This window comes from Aythya marila (assembly GCF_965140915.1).
Source record: "Aythya marila genome assembly, chromosome: 12".
Lineage (NCBI taxonomy): Eukaryota > Metazoa > Chordata > Aves > Anseriformes > Anatidae > Aythya > Aythya marila.
In genome coordinates this window covers 6063220-6082120 of record NC_139053.1, presented here as the reverse complement: position 1 = coordinate 6082120, position 18901 = coordinate 6063220, and the positions used below count along the sequence as shown (strand labels likewise).

The following is an 18901-nucleotide window of genomic DNA, read 5'->3' as shown; positions in this document are numbered from 1 at the left end:
CTTACCGTGCCATTAAAGACCATGTAAAATATTTTGTCTTCATATAATCATTTTCATGAAGTGATTAACTTAAAATTTAGTAACTGACCACATAAGGCAACCACAGAATCCATTCAATGTGAAATCCTCTCACTGACGACGTATCAGGTATGCAACTGCTAATTACTGATACTACACTTGATCTTAGCCAAAAGGCCAAGAAGCAATTAGCCAAATAAAGCACCTATGAGCATTAATACACCTCCATACCTTACAAATCATTAACGTTTTTAATATTTCATCCTCCCAGAAAAGCAAAGAAATGTACCGAAAGGCAATCTGCAGTTGCTAATACTTAATACTAGCTGCTAGCTTAACAATAGGCTGGCTTGGTGACAGAAATATGTTCACAGGAGAGAAGTTTTCCAGTCATTATGGAACTATTGATTTCTGACAGTCTGGCACTAAAATGAAATTACAGTCACTGTATGCAAAGAAGCTTTCTAAGTCTTAACACAAAGGTCTATATACCTCTTCAGTGGCCTATATATAAGCAGAAGTCTTGCTGGCGCAGCTCCAAAAATTAACTTCTCCATAAGTTTTCTATGGTAGTCCAGCCAAAATACAACCTCAGTTTAGGAAAGATACTTGGAGTCCTTTGCATATGCACTGATCCCGTAACACCAGAACTCTGCCTAGCAGAGGGACCATAAATATCTTCCTTCTCTTCCCATGGCAGCTAAATAAACGCTGATCTGACTTCAGTTCTACCTTCTAGATTTAATGGTGCACACAACTGAATGAAGATAAAATTTTCTGTCTGGAGATGCTAGACATCTACTTAACTGGAAAATAATCATTACAAAAAAACACTTATGACAATTCCTACATTTCACTTCACAAAAAAACACAGGTTGTTACAACCAAAGTAGAAAGAAAAAACCATTCAACTGAGGAAGAAAACCAAACTGATTTATATGAACACAGTGATGTTTTTCTAAAGGTTAGATGCCAAAGCATGAAGAACTACACAGTTTTGGTTTCCATCCTCAAGGCTGGAATTAAGAAAGGCATAAAGGAGAGCGAACAGCGTGATCAAAGATAAGGAAAGGACGTCTTCTGAAGAATGATTAAATACAGTAAGACTGCTTAGCATAAAAAAGTTATCACAGTAAGGAGACACAATGGAACTTGATAAAATCATGACTGAATGAAAAAACTTACTAAGGGAATTACTTTTCACTATTTCCTAATATAAAAAACAAATGAGCAAAAGGAAATAGATTTTTTTTTAAATACAGAATCTTTTGCAAGTATTAAAAGCCAACACGAGTCAAAAATGATTGTGTAATTTTACTGAGAAAAATACCTGTGCAGAACCATTAAATGCAAAAATATGATCTTTGCAGCACAAATTAGCTCCCAGTCACTGAAGCTGGATCAATACCCAGAGAGAGAATCACTATATGCTTCTCTTATGCTCAGTTTCTTCTTTTGGTACCTGCTGTTGCCCAGCCCTGCCCAACCCTGAGCTGGGAAGATCTTTGGTCTGAGCTGCCATAGTGCTGCTCGCCATGGGGAAGGAGAGCAGCAGAAGGGAGTTTTATAGCTTTTTTCCCCCTTCATTGTTCTTACTGACAGACATGTTCTTCCTCACATTATTGTATTAAAACAACGAACAGAGACAGTATTGAAACCACAAGCGTGGATGCTACTTACAAATTATTCCTGACTTGCACGAACGTGGTGTTTGGAGTACAGGTACTTTGTATTCACGACGCACATGCACTGATAGTCGCTGAACAGAGGACCACTGGGAGCAACTCTGGGCACTAATGAGCTGCAGCCGAGGTGTAAAGATGCAGAATTGTTCCTAGGCAAATGTGTACGGTGGAAGGAAGTTTGTACAAGGAAATAGGCTGCTTTCCTGAAGGGGGAAGGAAGCAGAGTCCCTAACTTGCAATTTTTACAGAGGAAATAATCCCAAAACAGGTGTCTGGCTCAACAAAATCTCTCCTTCTTGACCTGCTGCCTTCCCTCCTCTCTACCACAGGAAAGACTTATTTATAATAATTTATGTGTTATTCTACAGAACATTATCAGCCTTGCTGAAGCCTTTCTGCCTTTCTTAAATTACACATGCACATGCTTAAGTTATGAAACTATTCAATATACTTGCCAATAGTTACAAAAACTTTGATATGAAAAAAAAAAAAAGTATCAGGCAAGAAAACATGGGTTTAAAGAACCTAAAATAGCTCTCAGGCTTGTAACTGTTCATAAGAATGAATTTTTATTCAGGAAAAAAAAAAGATAAATGCCGTCCTTTTAATTATCAACATTTATCTCTGGGACAAGACCATCAGGTATATAATATAGAAGATTCTTTTAATATAGAGGACAGATGGCAACTGCACTCCTGGGACTTACTTAGACTGCCCCAGAAAAAAGAAAAAAAAAAAAAAGACAACACTAAAAAATCCTATAATTTTAAAAGGCTTTGAGAATTCCCCGAGGACTGCAAGTCTGGATACAAGAAAGCTGGACTGCCTGGTTTGCAAAGCAAATGATAAAGCATTCAGGAATGTCCAGGAACTCTTCAGGACTGCAATGCACAAAATTAACTTGAAGAATACGCTTCCTTGCAATCTACAGTGGCAGCATCATACGCAGCAGACTTTCTTTTTGGAAACTAAATTATGTCAGAAGAATTTTTGATGATGTCACATGTAAATCCAGCATGGCAGATAAGAACGCTTAGGAAAGATGTAATTGGCTTGTTTGGCAAAATAAAAATATTTCAGCGAAACAAAGGTAACCCTTTAAAAATAATTCTACAAAGCACTTCAACTTGTCTTAAATCACACGCATCTCTATATGCACGTGGTATTTCATAGGCATGTTTCATACTTCACTTACAGGGTGTTAATATCATAAGCTGCGAATCAACACTTTTTTCTCGAGTGTTAATACCATTAACGTCCTGCTGGGTAAACAGCCAGAACCAAGCCGGTGTGCTCAACTGCCTCTGACAACGGTGAGCCTTCCTCCTCTTGGTCTGCAGCACAGTAAAACCATTTGCTTTTTTAAATATTAATTTTCTCATGGAAAGACCAAAAGTGTAAATAAAAGAAGAGTTTAATAGTGGTCTAGTAAAACTCGAAGAGATACTTCATGCAATAGCATTAATTAAATATTCTGCGATTGCAGAGTAATGTGATTATTACTGAGGGCTTACGTGTCTGTAAAGAAAAAAAAATAAAAACTGGAATCTAGTTGACTAAACTGTGCTCATCTCCATTATTGATGCTTTGGGCCACAAATGAAAATTTCCATCTCAGTTTTCTTTACATTGGCTTAAAAAGCACAAAACAATAAAATGTGTAATTTTTTTCTCAAGCCTTTAAACGTAAAGAATGAAATAACGCAAATATTTTTCCTCCCTCAATTTAGACCAAAGTTTCCAAACCGCAGTATTTTACATTACGCGATGCACCCTTTAAATAATTAAACCGTTCGGCTCCATCCCTAAGTTAAAAAACATATAGAGCGAGCACAGCCATCAATACAGGATTTGCCCCTCTCTGAATTAATCCAATTATTCAAATGTCAGTTATAACTGTCAGAGAGCAGTTCCTTGGGCTGGACCAAACTGTTAAAAATTAAAACTGTTTTACCTCGTTTAGTCTCTCTGCCTTTTTAATGTAAAATCCATGGTCTTGACAAAAAGTTGTGGGATTTGACACCCAATGCAACACAACCCTATTTCTGTCATACATGCATAATTCACTTTGGAAATTTGCACTTGCTTTAAAATATTACTAAAATATACATGTAACATATGCTAATTCAGCCGCACTGGCTTGTAAGCTCCAGCCACTAGGTTATATGTAAACTTTGCCAAGTGCATACACTGTACATAAAGGGATTATAAATGAAAGAAAAGATCACTGTCCCTAGCTCTCAGTTTCCAGCCTTGGCCAAACTGACAGCCCCAAATCCCAGCAACATCTAACATGCCCTTCCTGTGGAGAAGACAGCCTGTTCTCAGAGTCTTAATTACATCCCAGCTGACTGCCCAGCGTTGCCAAAATCAGGCAACAAACGATGCACCTTCACTTGCAATATGGTCTGCTAAACAGACTCCCAGTCACACAGAAAGAAACTTTCACAACAAGGAGAAATAAAGGGACAAGCTAGCGAGGGAGGGAGAGGGCAAGCAGCAATCAAGACAAGGAAAAAACCTCTTCCCGGGCTCCTTGGGGACCGGCGAGCAGCAGCATGTAACAAACAAGGCTATCCCTCGCTCAAAACAACCTCGCAGCCCAAGGTGCCTCACGCCAAGGACTGCTGTTCTCCAAGATGGGCCACTGGAACCAAGACTCGATAGATTAATGATTGTTAAGGAAGGCTAACCAACCCCACACTGCTCAGGCCATTATAATTACAGAAGAACAGCATGCCACATTCTGCAATCGCAAATGGTATCATATGTTTTCCTGGCTGCCTTGCAGGAGGAGCTTTATTTACACAGATGAAATGCGAGAAGTGCAGATTTAAAGCAACAGCATTATTTTAAAATGAGAGTTAGCAGAATTGCACGCCTTCACGGATACCCAGACCTGTCAGAGAGCTGCTCCAGCCTGCAGGCCGACCACCACCAAAGTGCCTGCGAGGGCAGAACTCCCCCGTCCTAGCCGAGGCTGAGGGCTACGCTCACAGCATTTACAGCAGCCCCTTAAGGAAACGAATTCAACTTTACCCAAGTGCTGACAAAGCACAGAATTGTCCTAGGACTGCAGGGCTTCTTTAGGGTCCGCGAAATGAAACGCCACTCTCACTAGAAGTGCTAAGGAAATCAGAGGTTATTTGCTATCGATTCACAGAACAGTAATATCAACATTATGCCAATTAGCTCCCACAAGATGGCTGCATACTTTCACTAAAGTTTATGATATGCAAACATATCATTTATGATATGCTACCTCCTAGAAATAGTAGGTATGCACTGATACTCAGGAGGTTTTAGCTAACATCATTCCCAGAACAGCTACCAACAGTTACTCTAAAATCACCCAGGTATCTTATTTCCCAATAAAGTTAGCTAGTTCTACCTAACAGTCACATGCCATTTTTAGATTTATATCCTTCTTAAATACACATTTGATATAAAAATGATACTTGTATTAAAACAGGTATCTCCCCCACCAGTTTACTACTCCTTCAATCTTATTCTTTCCCTTCCACATTTAAACTTTTACATGATGGACCATCTACAAAAGCCAGAGAATTTCATCGGGAACAAAACTGCCTGCAAAAACTGGCTGCGTACCACTGGAACAGCAAGGACATGCCACAAACAATAAATCTCAATGCTTCGTGACTGAGAGCAAAAGTATCTCCTGAAATAGCTCCAGATTAGTCAACCTTATTGACAAAAGTTTACAGGACAGAATAATTTGCACACAGCTTTGTTCTGCATTTTTTTCCCTTTCCAGCACTTTATACAAAAGAAGAATGATAGAAATCACTATAGTCAATCACATTTAAGCACAGGATTACATTTATTACCTTTTAATATAATATTCAGGAGAATTCTTAACAACGGAAGACAATTTTTATCAATACCTCAAAGACAGAAAAATTCAGCTAAATTTAGAAAACTGAACTTGATTGAAAGTAACGATCCTCCTGTTTTAGCACAAAACTAAGTCTCATTCTTACATTTTAATCTTCAGCTTTGAAGCCTATAAAGTAGGATGCAACCTGCCTACTGAGACACAGGTTAGCACCTGGTGCCTTGCAGAACTATCAAGTCACAGAATGGTTGTCAAGGCTTACGTACAAGTAGTAGAAACATTTTTTAATTCTTGCATATACTTGTTGCTAAGTATTGGCAATTTCTATACAGGCAATTATCCATATTGGCAATATGGATACATACTTTTTTTTTTCCTCTTCGTCTGTCTCTGTCTGTTGCCACTGATGTCCAAGATTTTGGTGCTGCAAGTTCTAACGTGTAGGTTATTTAATTTTATAAATAGCCCTAAGGACCCAGCTACAATGTCTGCTTAAAACAGTAAATTCTACACAAGGCAGACTTCACTGAACTACGCAAAACAAACTGAGAGTACTTCTTCAAATGAGCAGTACACATTTCTGAATACTCTCCATCCAACTTAGTGGCCTATACTTTTGCAGACCCACATCCCATTTTCATTCAACTGGAAGACCGCTGCTGCAGTGGGGACAGCGACAACACAAAAGTTGTGCTGGGGATGTAAATTCATAGACATCAGAAGGTGTGAGGAATTAATAGACTGTTTTCACAAGGTGAAAGATTCAGAAACCTTCACAAAGATGTAGGTCTCCTTCTGAATGCTGTGTAGACAGGCACGTATCTTTTTGCCGAGTCACTCTGGAGTTCAGTATTAATCTCTCTTGTAAAAATACAGCGGGCAGAAGAACCATATCCAAGCTCATTCTGGGATGAATGGAAAGATCACGAGCAATCCTATTTCACGAAATCCAATCCCGTATCACCAAAATCCTCTTTTAAGAAAACTGACGTGATTTTTGTTGGCTGTTGTTAGCTGTAAAGGAGAAACTCTAAAAACAGAGGACAGATAACACTGAACAATCAGCAGAAGTTCCCTAAAACTCTATTTATATGCTGTAGGAATAATATTTGTGAACAATGAACACTTTCCTAAAGTAACATTAGCTGCACTGATACACTACCAGTCATATAGAAAAGATGTGAATCAGGTAATTCATGGTTATCCACTACTTCCAGGATTAAACTTCTTCCTAGGATTAAACTACTTCCAGGATTAACTGCTTTACTGTTTCATCCAGCAGATACAAGAAGACTTTCAGGAAGACTAAGGAAGGTGTAAAACCACGGTTAAGAAGTATAAACAGCATTTATATTACACAAAGCTGCATCTCTGCCGGACACCTCAAAGACTACTGGCATCTGATACATCAGACCATTGCATTTTCAATGTATATTACTTCTTACGTAGAAAGAAGGCGGATTCCTGAGAAGTGTTTCACCTGTGATGAAAGGGTCAAGTGCCTGTCAGCCACAGAAGAATTGGACATAGCAGAAAAGAGAGATACTCATCAGTTAGAAACAGCAAAGTGATGTACAAGCAGTGCCATTTCAGTAACAATTCAAGTGGTCAACGTTTGGCCACTTGTGCAGAATACTTACAGGTTGCCTACTGATCCTGCCTCTTACAGGAATGCTGACTTCAGAGCTGCAAACATTCAGCATCTCTAGAAACAGCTTTGCAACACGTACACTAAGACTCAAACACCCTTCGCCCCCACCTCGCCCCCAAAGTAAAGTCAGAGACCTAGGAGGTCTAGCAGTCTGAGTTACAGTGCACCTAAAGCATCAATAGACACAAGCAATGTCTGCAGAAGACTCGAGTTTTAGTCAAGACAAACAAAAAAGACTCAACTAAATTTGTCCCTTCAAACTACCTGCATAACTTCCTTACATAACAAACTTCACAGAACTGTAGCAGTGACAGACACTAGGGGGATTGTTATTTGCTTTTAGCATAAGAAGTCAGAGTATCTCTGGGGTGGAAGAGAGAATTTAGGTACTCTACGAAACCATCTTCCTTTCCTGCTCTGCAAGAAAAATGATGCTGCAATACAGCTCCTAGGAGCAAGGACCTTTATTAGTGCACTAAACAGAAGAGTCAGAAATATTCAAAACTTACCCCTCGCTGATCTGGAAACAAGGACCAAAGCCTGGTGATGAAAATGGTGAGGAACTTTTCCAGTTCACTATGAATCAAAAGCATTATACATCATCACCTGTTAAAGACAAACTTCTCAATCAATCATACGACAAGTATCCAAGAGCTCCTGAAGAACAGATTTTTTCTGAAGAGAAAGGTCTTTTTCAGCTTGCAGTTCACTTTCAGACATTAAACACGAACATGGCACAGAAACCTCACAGCACCGCAAGTACAAGCCTAACATGCCACAGAAGGTGGTGCAGAAACTTGTGTTACCATCACATTAAGTGTACGTAACTCCTTGTACTCAAAACAACAGCTCCGTGTGTAACCTCACCATGATGCGAGGTAAGCACCCTTACAGATCTGTCTGCCGAGGTGTGCAGAAACAAGAGAGGAAAGTGAAATGACTGCTGTTTATCTGTACTTCGGTAGACAGAATATACAGGACACATTTTTCTTGTTTAGCTGAGAAAATGACAGTTAAGGACTGAAGACAGAAAAACTGTTGAAGCCAAGCATTCAAATAGAAATTAGGACTTTCCTAATATAACAATTACATTAGAGGATATATGAGTTCTTTAGAAGTTAATTCCCATTGTCCTCAAACCAATGGACACCATTCTAGAAGATGCCTTTAAAGCCAGAGACAAACCACTGGACTCATACAGGGACAGCAGTGAAATTAACGCCGTGTTACATACAGGAGGTCAGACTGGATGATGTAACGGTCCCTTCTGGCCTTAAACTCTATGAATCCATGAACCAGAGAACAAGAACATAGCAAAATACAGGAGACAGAAAAAATATTTTTTGTTTGTTTGTTTAAAATGTTTTTATCGTTTGTTCCTGCAAACAGAGCTGAATTCCACAATTTTGGCTAATTTTATCAATTGCATACAATTCTCAGAATGCATTATTTTAAAATGCATTAAATCTTTATTCAACAATATTTGTTTAAATTAACAATGAATAAAATCACAAAGGCAATTTTTTTCTTCCTTACAAAAAGGGCTTAGATTTAAAAATGCCCTTCTTCTCAGACGAGGGAAATGCATCATCCTACCACAGTATTCTATTAGCACAATGCTCGAATCCAGCCCTGAACATCCACTGAAATGTGCTTTTGAAGAATGCACAAGATGAATGTCATATTCACTCAGCATCCATAAATCAACTCGTATAATTTAATACCTGTTGAAATTTTCCTCCAATTTATTATATGAAATAATAACATGAGAAGTAATTACAATAAAGAAAAAGTTCAGGTGCAACAGCATTAGTTCAACATCTAGGATCAAGTGTCAGTGGAGATTAACAAATTTCATTCATTTTATCTCCAGCACTGGAGACACGCTGCTCCTAGCTTTAATAGTCAGGAATGTCTGTTAGTTAAATGACTTTGTAAAGGCAGTCAAGTGAGGGCAGACAGCGACAGTTTAATTAGGGAGCTTGCTATAACTCTATCTGGGAGCTGTAGGCACTGGACTAGAACAAGTGTAAGCGGCACTCAGTGCTGACTAGCAACCCCTCTCTCTACCCTCCCACCACCAACAAAAAAACCCACGCCAAAAAGGAACCAACCAAAAATGCCACCAACAAAACCCCTTCACACAAAACCCCTTCAGAAGATACTTTTCAGGGCAGGTTCCCTCATTTATTCTGGCGTCAGGTTGGCTGCAGGTGAACGGGAGCAACGTAAGCGCGGCAGCAGAAGAAAGGTGAGGTTAAGAGAGCAATCATTTATCTTGTATTGATTTCTGGACACTATGTCCTAGATACATTCCAAGATAGAATGACAGCTTTCTGGTTTGTGTCAGTAAGGGAAGAAAATGACTAGCACCAGGACCCATTGTTTTCCTATCATATTTCCTCTTAGAAACATGCCACGCTTAGATTTTTATTCAGACAAGGAAATCCAAACAAGTTTATCACAGAAAAGGAGGGTTAGGGGATGGTTAATCAGCCATTTGTCTTTGCTGCCGGGTAGCTGGGAGTCAAAGGGTCAAACCCAAGCACAATTGGACCATTTGGTTTTATCTCAGGTAACCCTACATCTCTGGTAATTGAACCCATTTCACTCGGTCAGAGTTCCTGTCACTCATATTCAATGTCTGTCATTACTGAGAAATGCTTCATGACATATTACACTGACAGAACCACCACTGCAAGACTAGAAGGAATCCCCAGGCACCAAAAGTAGAAGACAATGGAAGCTTCTTTCAGACCAGTGATGTTTAACATTTTATGTGCTGACATTGTGACTGTAACCACAATATAACGAAAGCCTAGCAAATGGAAGATCAAAAAAAAATCCAGTTTATCTGCTTCAGGGACTAGCAGGCAACATCAGAAATAAAACAAACTGGCAGCTCCAAGGTTACCTGCACATAACATTAAAACCCTTGCACAAAATTATATAGAGTATCATATGTATAAATACATACACTTAGTGATGGACCTGAATATGATACTGATTTTATTTATATTACACTTGCTTTAACTGTAGTGATCCAAATCCTTTGTTTTTTTTTCCTACAATTCCTTTACTTATTAGCTGAAAATAGAAAGTGTAATTTGCATGCCTTATGCTGACAACAAGGAAAAAAAAAACAGCTTTTTAAAACTTCCGAAATGATCCTGCAGGTCAAAATTTGATGTGCAAGGATGCCAAAGTTATCAGCACCATAGTCGACGTCATCATACACTCAAAGCTGACTTCCTTGGACCACACAAATTTTTGCCAGAATCTCAATCCAGAGGCTGAAAATTTTGCAGATGCATTAACAGCACCTTAACTTTGTCAGCATGTTCATCAGAAGAAACAGTGGGTGGAAGCCTGGGAGACTTGGACCAGAAGATGGTGGAAAAAACAACAGAAGGCATTGAAGATCTCACTGTGATCAGGATGCATTTAACTCCGTTTTACCTCTTTTACTAAATATCATGGAAGCAACGTATCTAGCACATCATTTAATTAAATCTCTTCACGTAATTGATATGAAAATTGATTTAATTTCACTACATTTGAAATTTCATTTTCAAGAGCCAGCTTCAAACTAAAGGAGTTACTAGATTCCCAGCACCCTTTGCTAGGTATCCAGTCCAAGCATTATGATAAAAGCTGTAAGCTGCTATTTGAAGCAGTTTCTTGTACTGCTTTAGCGATGTCCAGACCAACCAGAGAAGTGAAATAATTTATTTCCATCCTGAGTGCCCTGAATGATAAATAAGCAGGATTAAGTTGTGCTCCCAAAATTGATGGAGGTCCAGAATTTTAGCTGAGATTAATGATATTAAACACCAGAGCTTCAAAGCAGAGACAAATATCAAAGGAACGCCAATGGCGTGGACAGTTTACTTCCATCCGATGGTCATAATGAATTCCACACAGAATGATGGAAAAATATCCTTAAACTAGACATCTCACATTTTATGAAATCAGTTTAGATTGATTTATGGAATTAAGCCATTTTTTTCCACAGCTCTTATACAATTCATTTTAAATAAGGAGCTGCAAGAGCTGTGGGATAAATAAGGAACTTTATCTTGAGCATTATTCACTCTCAGCAAAAGAAACCTGAGCGAGGAATACAAAGTAATCTTCAACTACGAAATTGCTCCGTGATGATCTGAGAATACACTGCCTTAAGTCTATAAAAGTTCTAATATCAACTAAAATAAATTATTTCTAAAGCAACCCTTATTTCTACTCTGCGAATAATCTGTATTTCATTGTGAAGTACATTCACACACAAAAGCTTAACGAGATTTAGAAACTAAGATTTGCAGCCGTAAAAGCAGTTAAGATGTCCAATAAGAAATATATGACAAAGAATAGCCCAATAATTCAGCCATTAATAAATCTGGCACAGTAACCGTTATCTTGTCACAAAGATAATACACCTCCAATCCTTCCATGCTGGATTTTTATACTATATTTATACGCTAAAAGGCTTCTTAGAACCATATGCTTCAATTCAAAGCACCAGAACCCTACTCACACGTACCTGCTCTATTCAACCAGCTGCTTTTGCCCAGTTCCCTACGCTGAATACTTCAAGCAGGGAGTAAAACTCTGGATTTGGAGTGCCATGGCCAAAGAATCCAAATGAATGATATTCAGGTCTATAGCCTAGCAGGGAAATATGTGTTGCAACAATTTTTCTAATGCTGCAATACCATATCACCAAATGTTCCTGTCAAGGCATGGTTTAATTACCTTGGCACCCATGCCACTTATAATCACCTGTCATTAGCAACGATGCTTGCATCTGTTTACACGTCTGTCAGAAATGCCAGCCCAGATGAAGCCTAAGAATAAGACAACTTTTACTAGCGCTTGACCCCAGATGTGGAAAGGTCATCTTAAGGTTATCTAGCCCCAGAGTGAAAGGCGTACAGTAACTAAAAGGTGCTCGATTAATTCTTTAGTTTATAATCAATTTCATTAATTCTATATAGAATTAGAATGCTCTAAGCCAACAAGAAAATAGCTACATTCTTGCAAAACTATTTAGTTTGTTTTTCTTTTTTTGAGATAATTTTGTGAAAATTCCCTATTTTAGCTACCCATAATAGAGTTATTCGCTATAGTCCATTAAACTGTTTATTGATTAGTTGTTTTTCAGAGGTAACCTTAAACTGGGAACAAAGAACTAAATTCTACCTCAGAATATCTGTACGGGCGATGCTATCTTTAAATGTGGGAGCGCAGCGAGCATGCCAATGAACATTTTAAAAAGCTAAGTCTTTGGGCATGGGATATTGTGAAAATCTCAGGTTTTGCTGGACTACAAATCCCAATGTTATCTTTATCCTGATTCTAGAAATGTGCATTCTATGCTGTCTCCTTTAATAACTGGTATTATTGGTCTTCTCCAAAAATTATGTGTTTTTAAGCTATTTCAAGGCATATCTGGTCTGTGATTTCCTCCACACAAAGTATCTTTCTATTGAGGCACAGCCTCCCTTTCACTTTGCCATTTCTATGGATGACAAAGGACTTCTGTGGATTTGTAAAGTACGGGAAGTCAGCAGTACTCTGGTCTTTGAACTCCAGTCAGCTATTGGGAGTTCAAGTTCATAGCAAACATTATGAAGCAGAAGAGAAAACTAGATACTCATCTACTGCACAAAGAAATACGTACCACAATCTGACAGATAAAAATATGAAACGTGCATTTTTGTGACACGCATTTAAACTCAATGTTACTGATTGCTGTCATCTGTTTTGCTTCAGAGCTAATCACACAGCCAGCATCTCATCCTCATGTACACACACAGGTGAGGGACACATGCCATACCCACGGTTCATCACGGCGTTCTCCTATTCATAGCATGCTTCTATTTCAAAGGTATTGACCAACAGATAACAATGATCTTCAACGCTCCAGCTCTCAGCTGTAAAGAACTCTGTACTACACAGTTTTTGCCATACTGCTTCCTCAACATGTATTTTGCAAACATGAGGGTTCTCTTTCGTTGCTGCATATATTGCCTAGGAATTTCATCCTGGAATTTCAAAGTGCTACATGTATATAGCAGAATAAATTGTCCAAGCTATAATAAAAAGACCTATTTAGAAGTATGGAGCAACTAAAATCTGAGCCTCAGGTTATTTAATGTAAAAGGGCAGGACTAGATAAGACAAATTCTGACTGATGTTCTGTCAAAGTCTGCTAGCAGGACTCACTAGGTATCAATTCAGTAAGCACACGAGGAAATCATGAGTGTGCATGCATGTGCACATTGAGGAGGCTAGTCTGGAAATAACATACCAAAATGAGGGAAAGAGCTTATTTCAATAAATTTTATAATTCTAGAAATAGGACTCCTGTAATAAAATGTATTTTCAATGTTTTTTGTACTAAGCCACAGGAATACTCCCTATTAGCTATTCCTGCTATCTGGCAAATATCTCTACAACAAGTACACAAATAAATCACTAAAGTAATTTTAGGGTTTTGTCCTGCAAAATTACTGCTGCAGCACTTACTCTTTAAAACCATAGCAAGTTAGCTGTGTATTTAGAATTACATAAAGGATCAAAGCTCCTAATACGGGGCAGCACCACCAGGGCAATGCCCCGCACAGAGCAGATAAGCACCTGCCCTTTCCTTTCCCCAAGCACGTGTATGGCATCGCTGGCATCACTGCACTCCAGCTCCTGTGGACTGGACTGGAGAAAGCGTATTGCAGTGCACTGCTTCTAGAGAATTAAAGGACCTTCCACCAAGCTCTTCAGCTGCCAAATTAAGAGTTTACTGCATAAGTATTTTCACATCTTTATAACGTTGTTGGAAGTAAAAGCTTGCAGATGTTACAGAAGCATGTAGCTGCAGTGAATATTACAATTTAAATGCACTTTTTATCCTTGTAAGGATGCATGAAACAAAGCCAAGAACTCTTTGGCTTTACATTCTAGTGGAATCCAAACTGGTCTGAATGACTATAAATGCTTACTGTTTGTCTTGGCTCCCACCTATATCAGATTCAGACTGAAGAATCTTAGTGAAGAAATTATAAGGGATAAAATGGATATTTCTAAATTACAAGACTGCAATTCCAGTGGCTCAGTATATCAGTTTTCTGTTTCATCTAAGTCTGCTGTAAAGAAATTGTGGGATCTGACAACAAAGGATCAAAAACATTTACTTTCATGAGCCAAAAGCTTCTTGCCTTGATTATACTGTAGATAAATTAAAAAAAAAAAATCAAGATCAGTTACATTTTGTTAATGAGTCAAAGGGGTGTAGGTTACCAACAGCATGGTTACCAGCAGAATTTTAAAGTGCACTCAATTTAAAACGAATACAATTGCAGTTAAGTTAATCTAATGCTGAATTTTAATGCTAGAAGTCATGTGTGTGTTACTCAAGTGACTTGCAGGTTTGTAACATTAAAAATTAAGGGGAAGCAAGCACTGCCATTGTATCTTCTATTTGATGGAGAAGCACAACACTAAGGACTGCCAGTGTATTGCCACTTAAAACAGCACCCTTTGTCTGCTCGCCTTTTTTACCTGGTATTAATGACACCTGTGTGGCCTGGCTGCCAAGCCACAAAGACACGCCAGCCACCAGCACCACTCCCCAGCACCAATCCCCAATCCCAGTGCAGTGGGATTAGCAGGTAGAAAGACACAACCCATCATGCATGGGATGCACATCTGAACAAAAACTTTCCTCAAGGTTTGTACCAAAGCTATCTTGATAAGAAACACCATAAGCATAACTTGAGTTGTAACATCACGCTCACAGCAATGTTAGCAGTGATACAGAAACTGCCTACAGCCAACATGCAGCTTGCCAGCCGGCGGGCAGGATGCAGATTGGGCATTTGACAACCAGAGCTCGGTTCTCAGCATCCTGGAGAGCACGCCAGGCTGTGCTGAGGGTGCACGTGGGGTGGCAGCGCACGCAGGTCAAGGCACCCGCCCATCAGCACAGCTCTGACTGTGAGCCTTGTTCAGGAGACCAAGCAGCATTTCCTGAGTCACAGCAAAGAAACATTGACTGAACATTTGGCAATACACAAACTGAGAAGCTGGGGATGATGCACATGGAACAAACCAGACAGGAATCATTTTCTTGCCTAAAGTGGCCTAGAAATTCTACAGGGTAGGGCCCCTTCCCTGTTCTTCTAATGCTCCCACACTTGGCACACGATCAACAGCTAAAACCAGAATGTTATTCATTTATCCTAGATTATCACTCCTATACCTTCCTGTAATACATGATGAACATGACTAGAAGAGAGATGCATTAATACAATGTAATCCTTAAAATCCAAAAATTGAAAAAAGATTAAGACTAAGGATGCAAGGGTGGCGGGGCAGGGGGGGAGCAGAGAATGGACAATTTCAGGAAAAAATATATTTCCTCTTTAGGCCTTTGTTGAAAGCATTGAAATCTATGGCAAAACATATGAAGAAAAAAATGAAATATTTTTTCTTGGACTGAAAGATAAATAATTTTCTGGAACAGAAAACTACTGTTACTATTGTGATAGTCAATCAAAATATTTTCTATAGAGATTTCAAACGATACAGTAGTTGGCAATTACACTTATATAAAAAATATAATAAATAAGGAGTCTACTTTCTAAATAATGCACGCTATTATTACATAATGTGAGGCAATAATGATGTCATATTTTTATTTTCCAATTATGATAGATTTTTTCAAGTTTAGGCATTTTAACATTCAAAATCAACATAGATAAACAACTACATTCAGGTGCATTTCAGCTCCATATTGAAAACAAAATGTGTTCAAAAATTTAAGCATGATGACAATTGCCAGAGCAGCTAAGAGGCCACTCATCCCAACATTTATCAATACCGGTAGCATACACAGTTTTTCCAAAACAAAAGAGGTTTGTATCCTGAAAACACAGCACTGTAACACACAGCACGCCTAGCTCACAAAATTATTAATGAAAATCATTAATTGCTGTTTTTTTTCCCCATCATATTTCTGCAGCTGACAATCCTAAACCTGCAAAACTGCCAGGCGTTCTCCAGAAGCCACAAGCTCTAAAACCCAGTTAGCCATCATCCCATCAATACGCAGCACTCACGGAACGAGCCCCAAGAGCTGCGGCGTTCCAAGACATTTTTGCCGTAAAAAAGACGATGAAAGGACTCATGAAAGAGTAGTTAGCATATCTGCAGTAAACATATTACCACCATATAGCATAGGACAAAGCTTGCCGTTTGCACCATTAGGCTAGCTACAACAAACGAGATGCTGTACGTGATGTATAGCCCAGGAAAGAAACCACAGCTGTTTGTTTTTGTAGTACATAGGTGCTCTGCACCTGAGTCTGCAAATATTTATTAAGCCTTCAATGGTGAGGTTGCAATGTGCCGACCAGCTACTGCTGAAAACCATTATCTATGGATAATTAACTATGTCAGGACACTGAGGTCCTAACATGAGGTCCTCATAATTCCCCACTAAGGGAAAGACAGTACAACATTACTGTAATATATTAGTAACATTTAACAACAGGATCGTATTATTTTTGTTTTAATAACGAAGGCTGAATACCATAGCATAGCAGGGTTTAAATTATTAGTTTCTGATGGTACAGTTTAAGCAGTGCTCAAATGCCCAGTTTTTGTTATTACTAAGCAATGTGATAGACTGACAAGCAATGACAACATGTAATTAGAAAAGGTTTTATTTGTAAACAAATAAAAGAGCATTCGTGTCCATGTTTTGTTATTATTAATGCATTTTTTTTTCTTATCATTCCCTTGCAGAAGCCTAAACTTATTGAGAAAAAATAACAAATTCACAAAACATTCCTACTTTTTACTTGTCCAAAATAATTCAAATGAACTCTGGAAGCCCTTGCATTTTTTTTAAAAGCATTTTTAGAAACAGCTAGTAAAAAAAAATTCATCACGCAATAAAAAGGCTTTTTGACACATGAAGACAAAAGCTTCAGGCCGTTTATTAAGACTACTTCCTACTGTGTTGGGCTTTGTTTTATCTCATAATTAAAATCACACCTGAGCTGGGCCATCTGCGAGAGTGTATTAAGTTTCTTACAAAACATGAAAATCCTTTCATTTTTTTTCATACAAACGCCAATAAATCTTGTAGGGTTGTGCGTGCGTGTGCGACAAAAATAATACGCTTAAATAAAGGTCAGGCTTTGAGCAAAAAAGTGAGCAGGCAAAATTCTTTTTCCATATTCTTAACCAATTGTACCTCCATAACAATTACCACAGCTTAAAAGTAGTACATTCAAACAAAAAAGAAACCTTTTTTGCTTTTGATATCTGATAGTATGTTGCTTTCTCGCAGTTTCTTCTATAAGATAAAAATAAAAATTAGCAAAAGTAGAAGGCAGAAGGATTTTCGGATTTGTATTTTCCGTATCTGTTAGCAATTAGGGTGCGCAGAAAAGGTCCGCCTGCACTCTTCAAGATCAGCAACTCTGTTAGCGTGCTAATGCATACGCTTGTAAGTTTTAATTAGAAAAAAAATCTGCATTTCATAAAGATAGATATTGACTAGAAGTCAGGCATATACCTAAAGCAGTTTGCTTTGAACATATTCATATTTAAACACAAGTAATTCTGTTTACTTTGTTGCAATCCATATTCCTTCAAAGAAAACGACATACATTCTTGAAATTATTTTAATACTTGTGTGGAGCCAGGAGGCAAATACACAAAGATTATGTTTCTTGATCTTGTGATTTTAATTATGCAATTAAAATTGCATGGTATCGTGGTAGCCTGAGCAATCCTACTCAAAGTTTTAAACTTCTCACCCAAGGCAAATTATAAAATGGCTCCCTGGCACATAACAGCACCTCGATCGCAGGGCCTAAGACATGGATGAAGGACACTGATCTTTTCCGTCTCAGTAAGAAAAAGGCAATGTATGGGATTATTGTGAAATAAAAGAAGTCATTTATCTCACATCAAGATGTACTATAATGGAGTACAAGAGGAGAGATAATCAGTATCTTGATTTTGATCAAGAAAGTTGTTTTCATAGACAAACTGAATGAGCAAGTGGATCAACTTCATGCAGAGCCCCATTGATTTCACAGGATTCAACACGCACAGAGGTCTCCCTACATTACTGGAACTTTTAATTATCAAGCAGTAAAAAGCCTTTTTTTGTTTTCTATGATGACCCTATTTAAAATTTTGATTTCTTTATAAATTTTGAAGCACCAAGCTTCAGAACTGATCTTTGCTAGCTATCACTGACTCAAATCCTACTGATGTTTACATATATTTGAGCTAAAAAATGAATTTTATTTTTATAAATTCATTTGGCTGATAGCACACTTAAATTGGTAAACATATTTTATTTGAGTTTTAAAATTACTTCTTGCATTAAAAATGACTAAATTAAGTGTGTGTGTCATAAATAAGAATCTGCAGCCATAAAAAACTTTCCAACTGTGTTTTGGAGTCTAATGACTATCAAATACCGAGGCTATTCTGAAAGCCCATTTTCTTCTTGGCTCGAAGGTACGTAAGACTATACTGAGTCATGTTAAGCAAGAAAAACATTTTTTAAATGTTTATCATAACAACCGAGTGGTCTGGATCCAACTCCTATCCTCTCTCCTACTGTAATCTATCTTCCTAAAAAACAAGTAGGCTCACAATACTACATAGTTCA

At 38.2% G+C, this 18901-nt stretch overlaps 1 protein-coding gene across 4 annotated transcripts in view; it reads right to left on the bottom strand.

Annotated features, from left to right (window-relative positions):
• Window positions 1-18901, bottom strand: part of FTO (FTO alpha-ketoglutarate dependent dioxygenase) — a gene marked incomplete at its 5' end in the record, with an annotated part of 243767 nt that overhangs the window by 104590 nt on the left and 120276 nt on the right. The window contains one exon of one of the 4 annotated variants that reach the window (XM_082770100.1): window positions 7719-7815. The exons of the other annotated variants lie outside the window; for them this stretch is intronic. Within the exon in view, the coding sequence (XP_082626226.1) occupies window positions 7812-7815 (4 nt within the window). The 3' untranslated portion in view covers window positions 7719-7811. Of the gene's footprint in view, window positions 1-7718; window positions 7816-18901 lie in introns of those variants that run through there. 4 annotated transcript variants of the gene reach the window in all.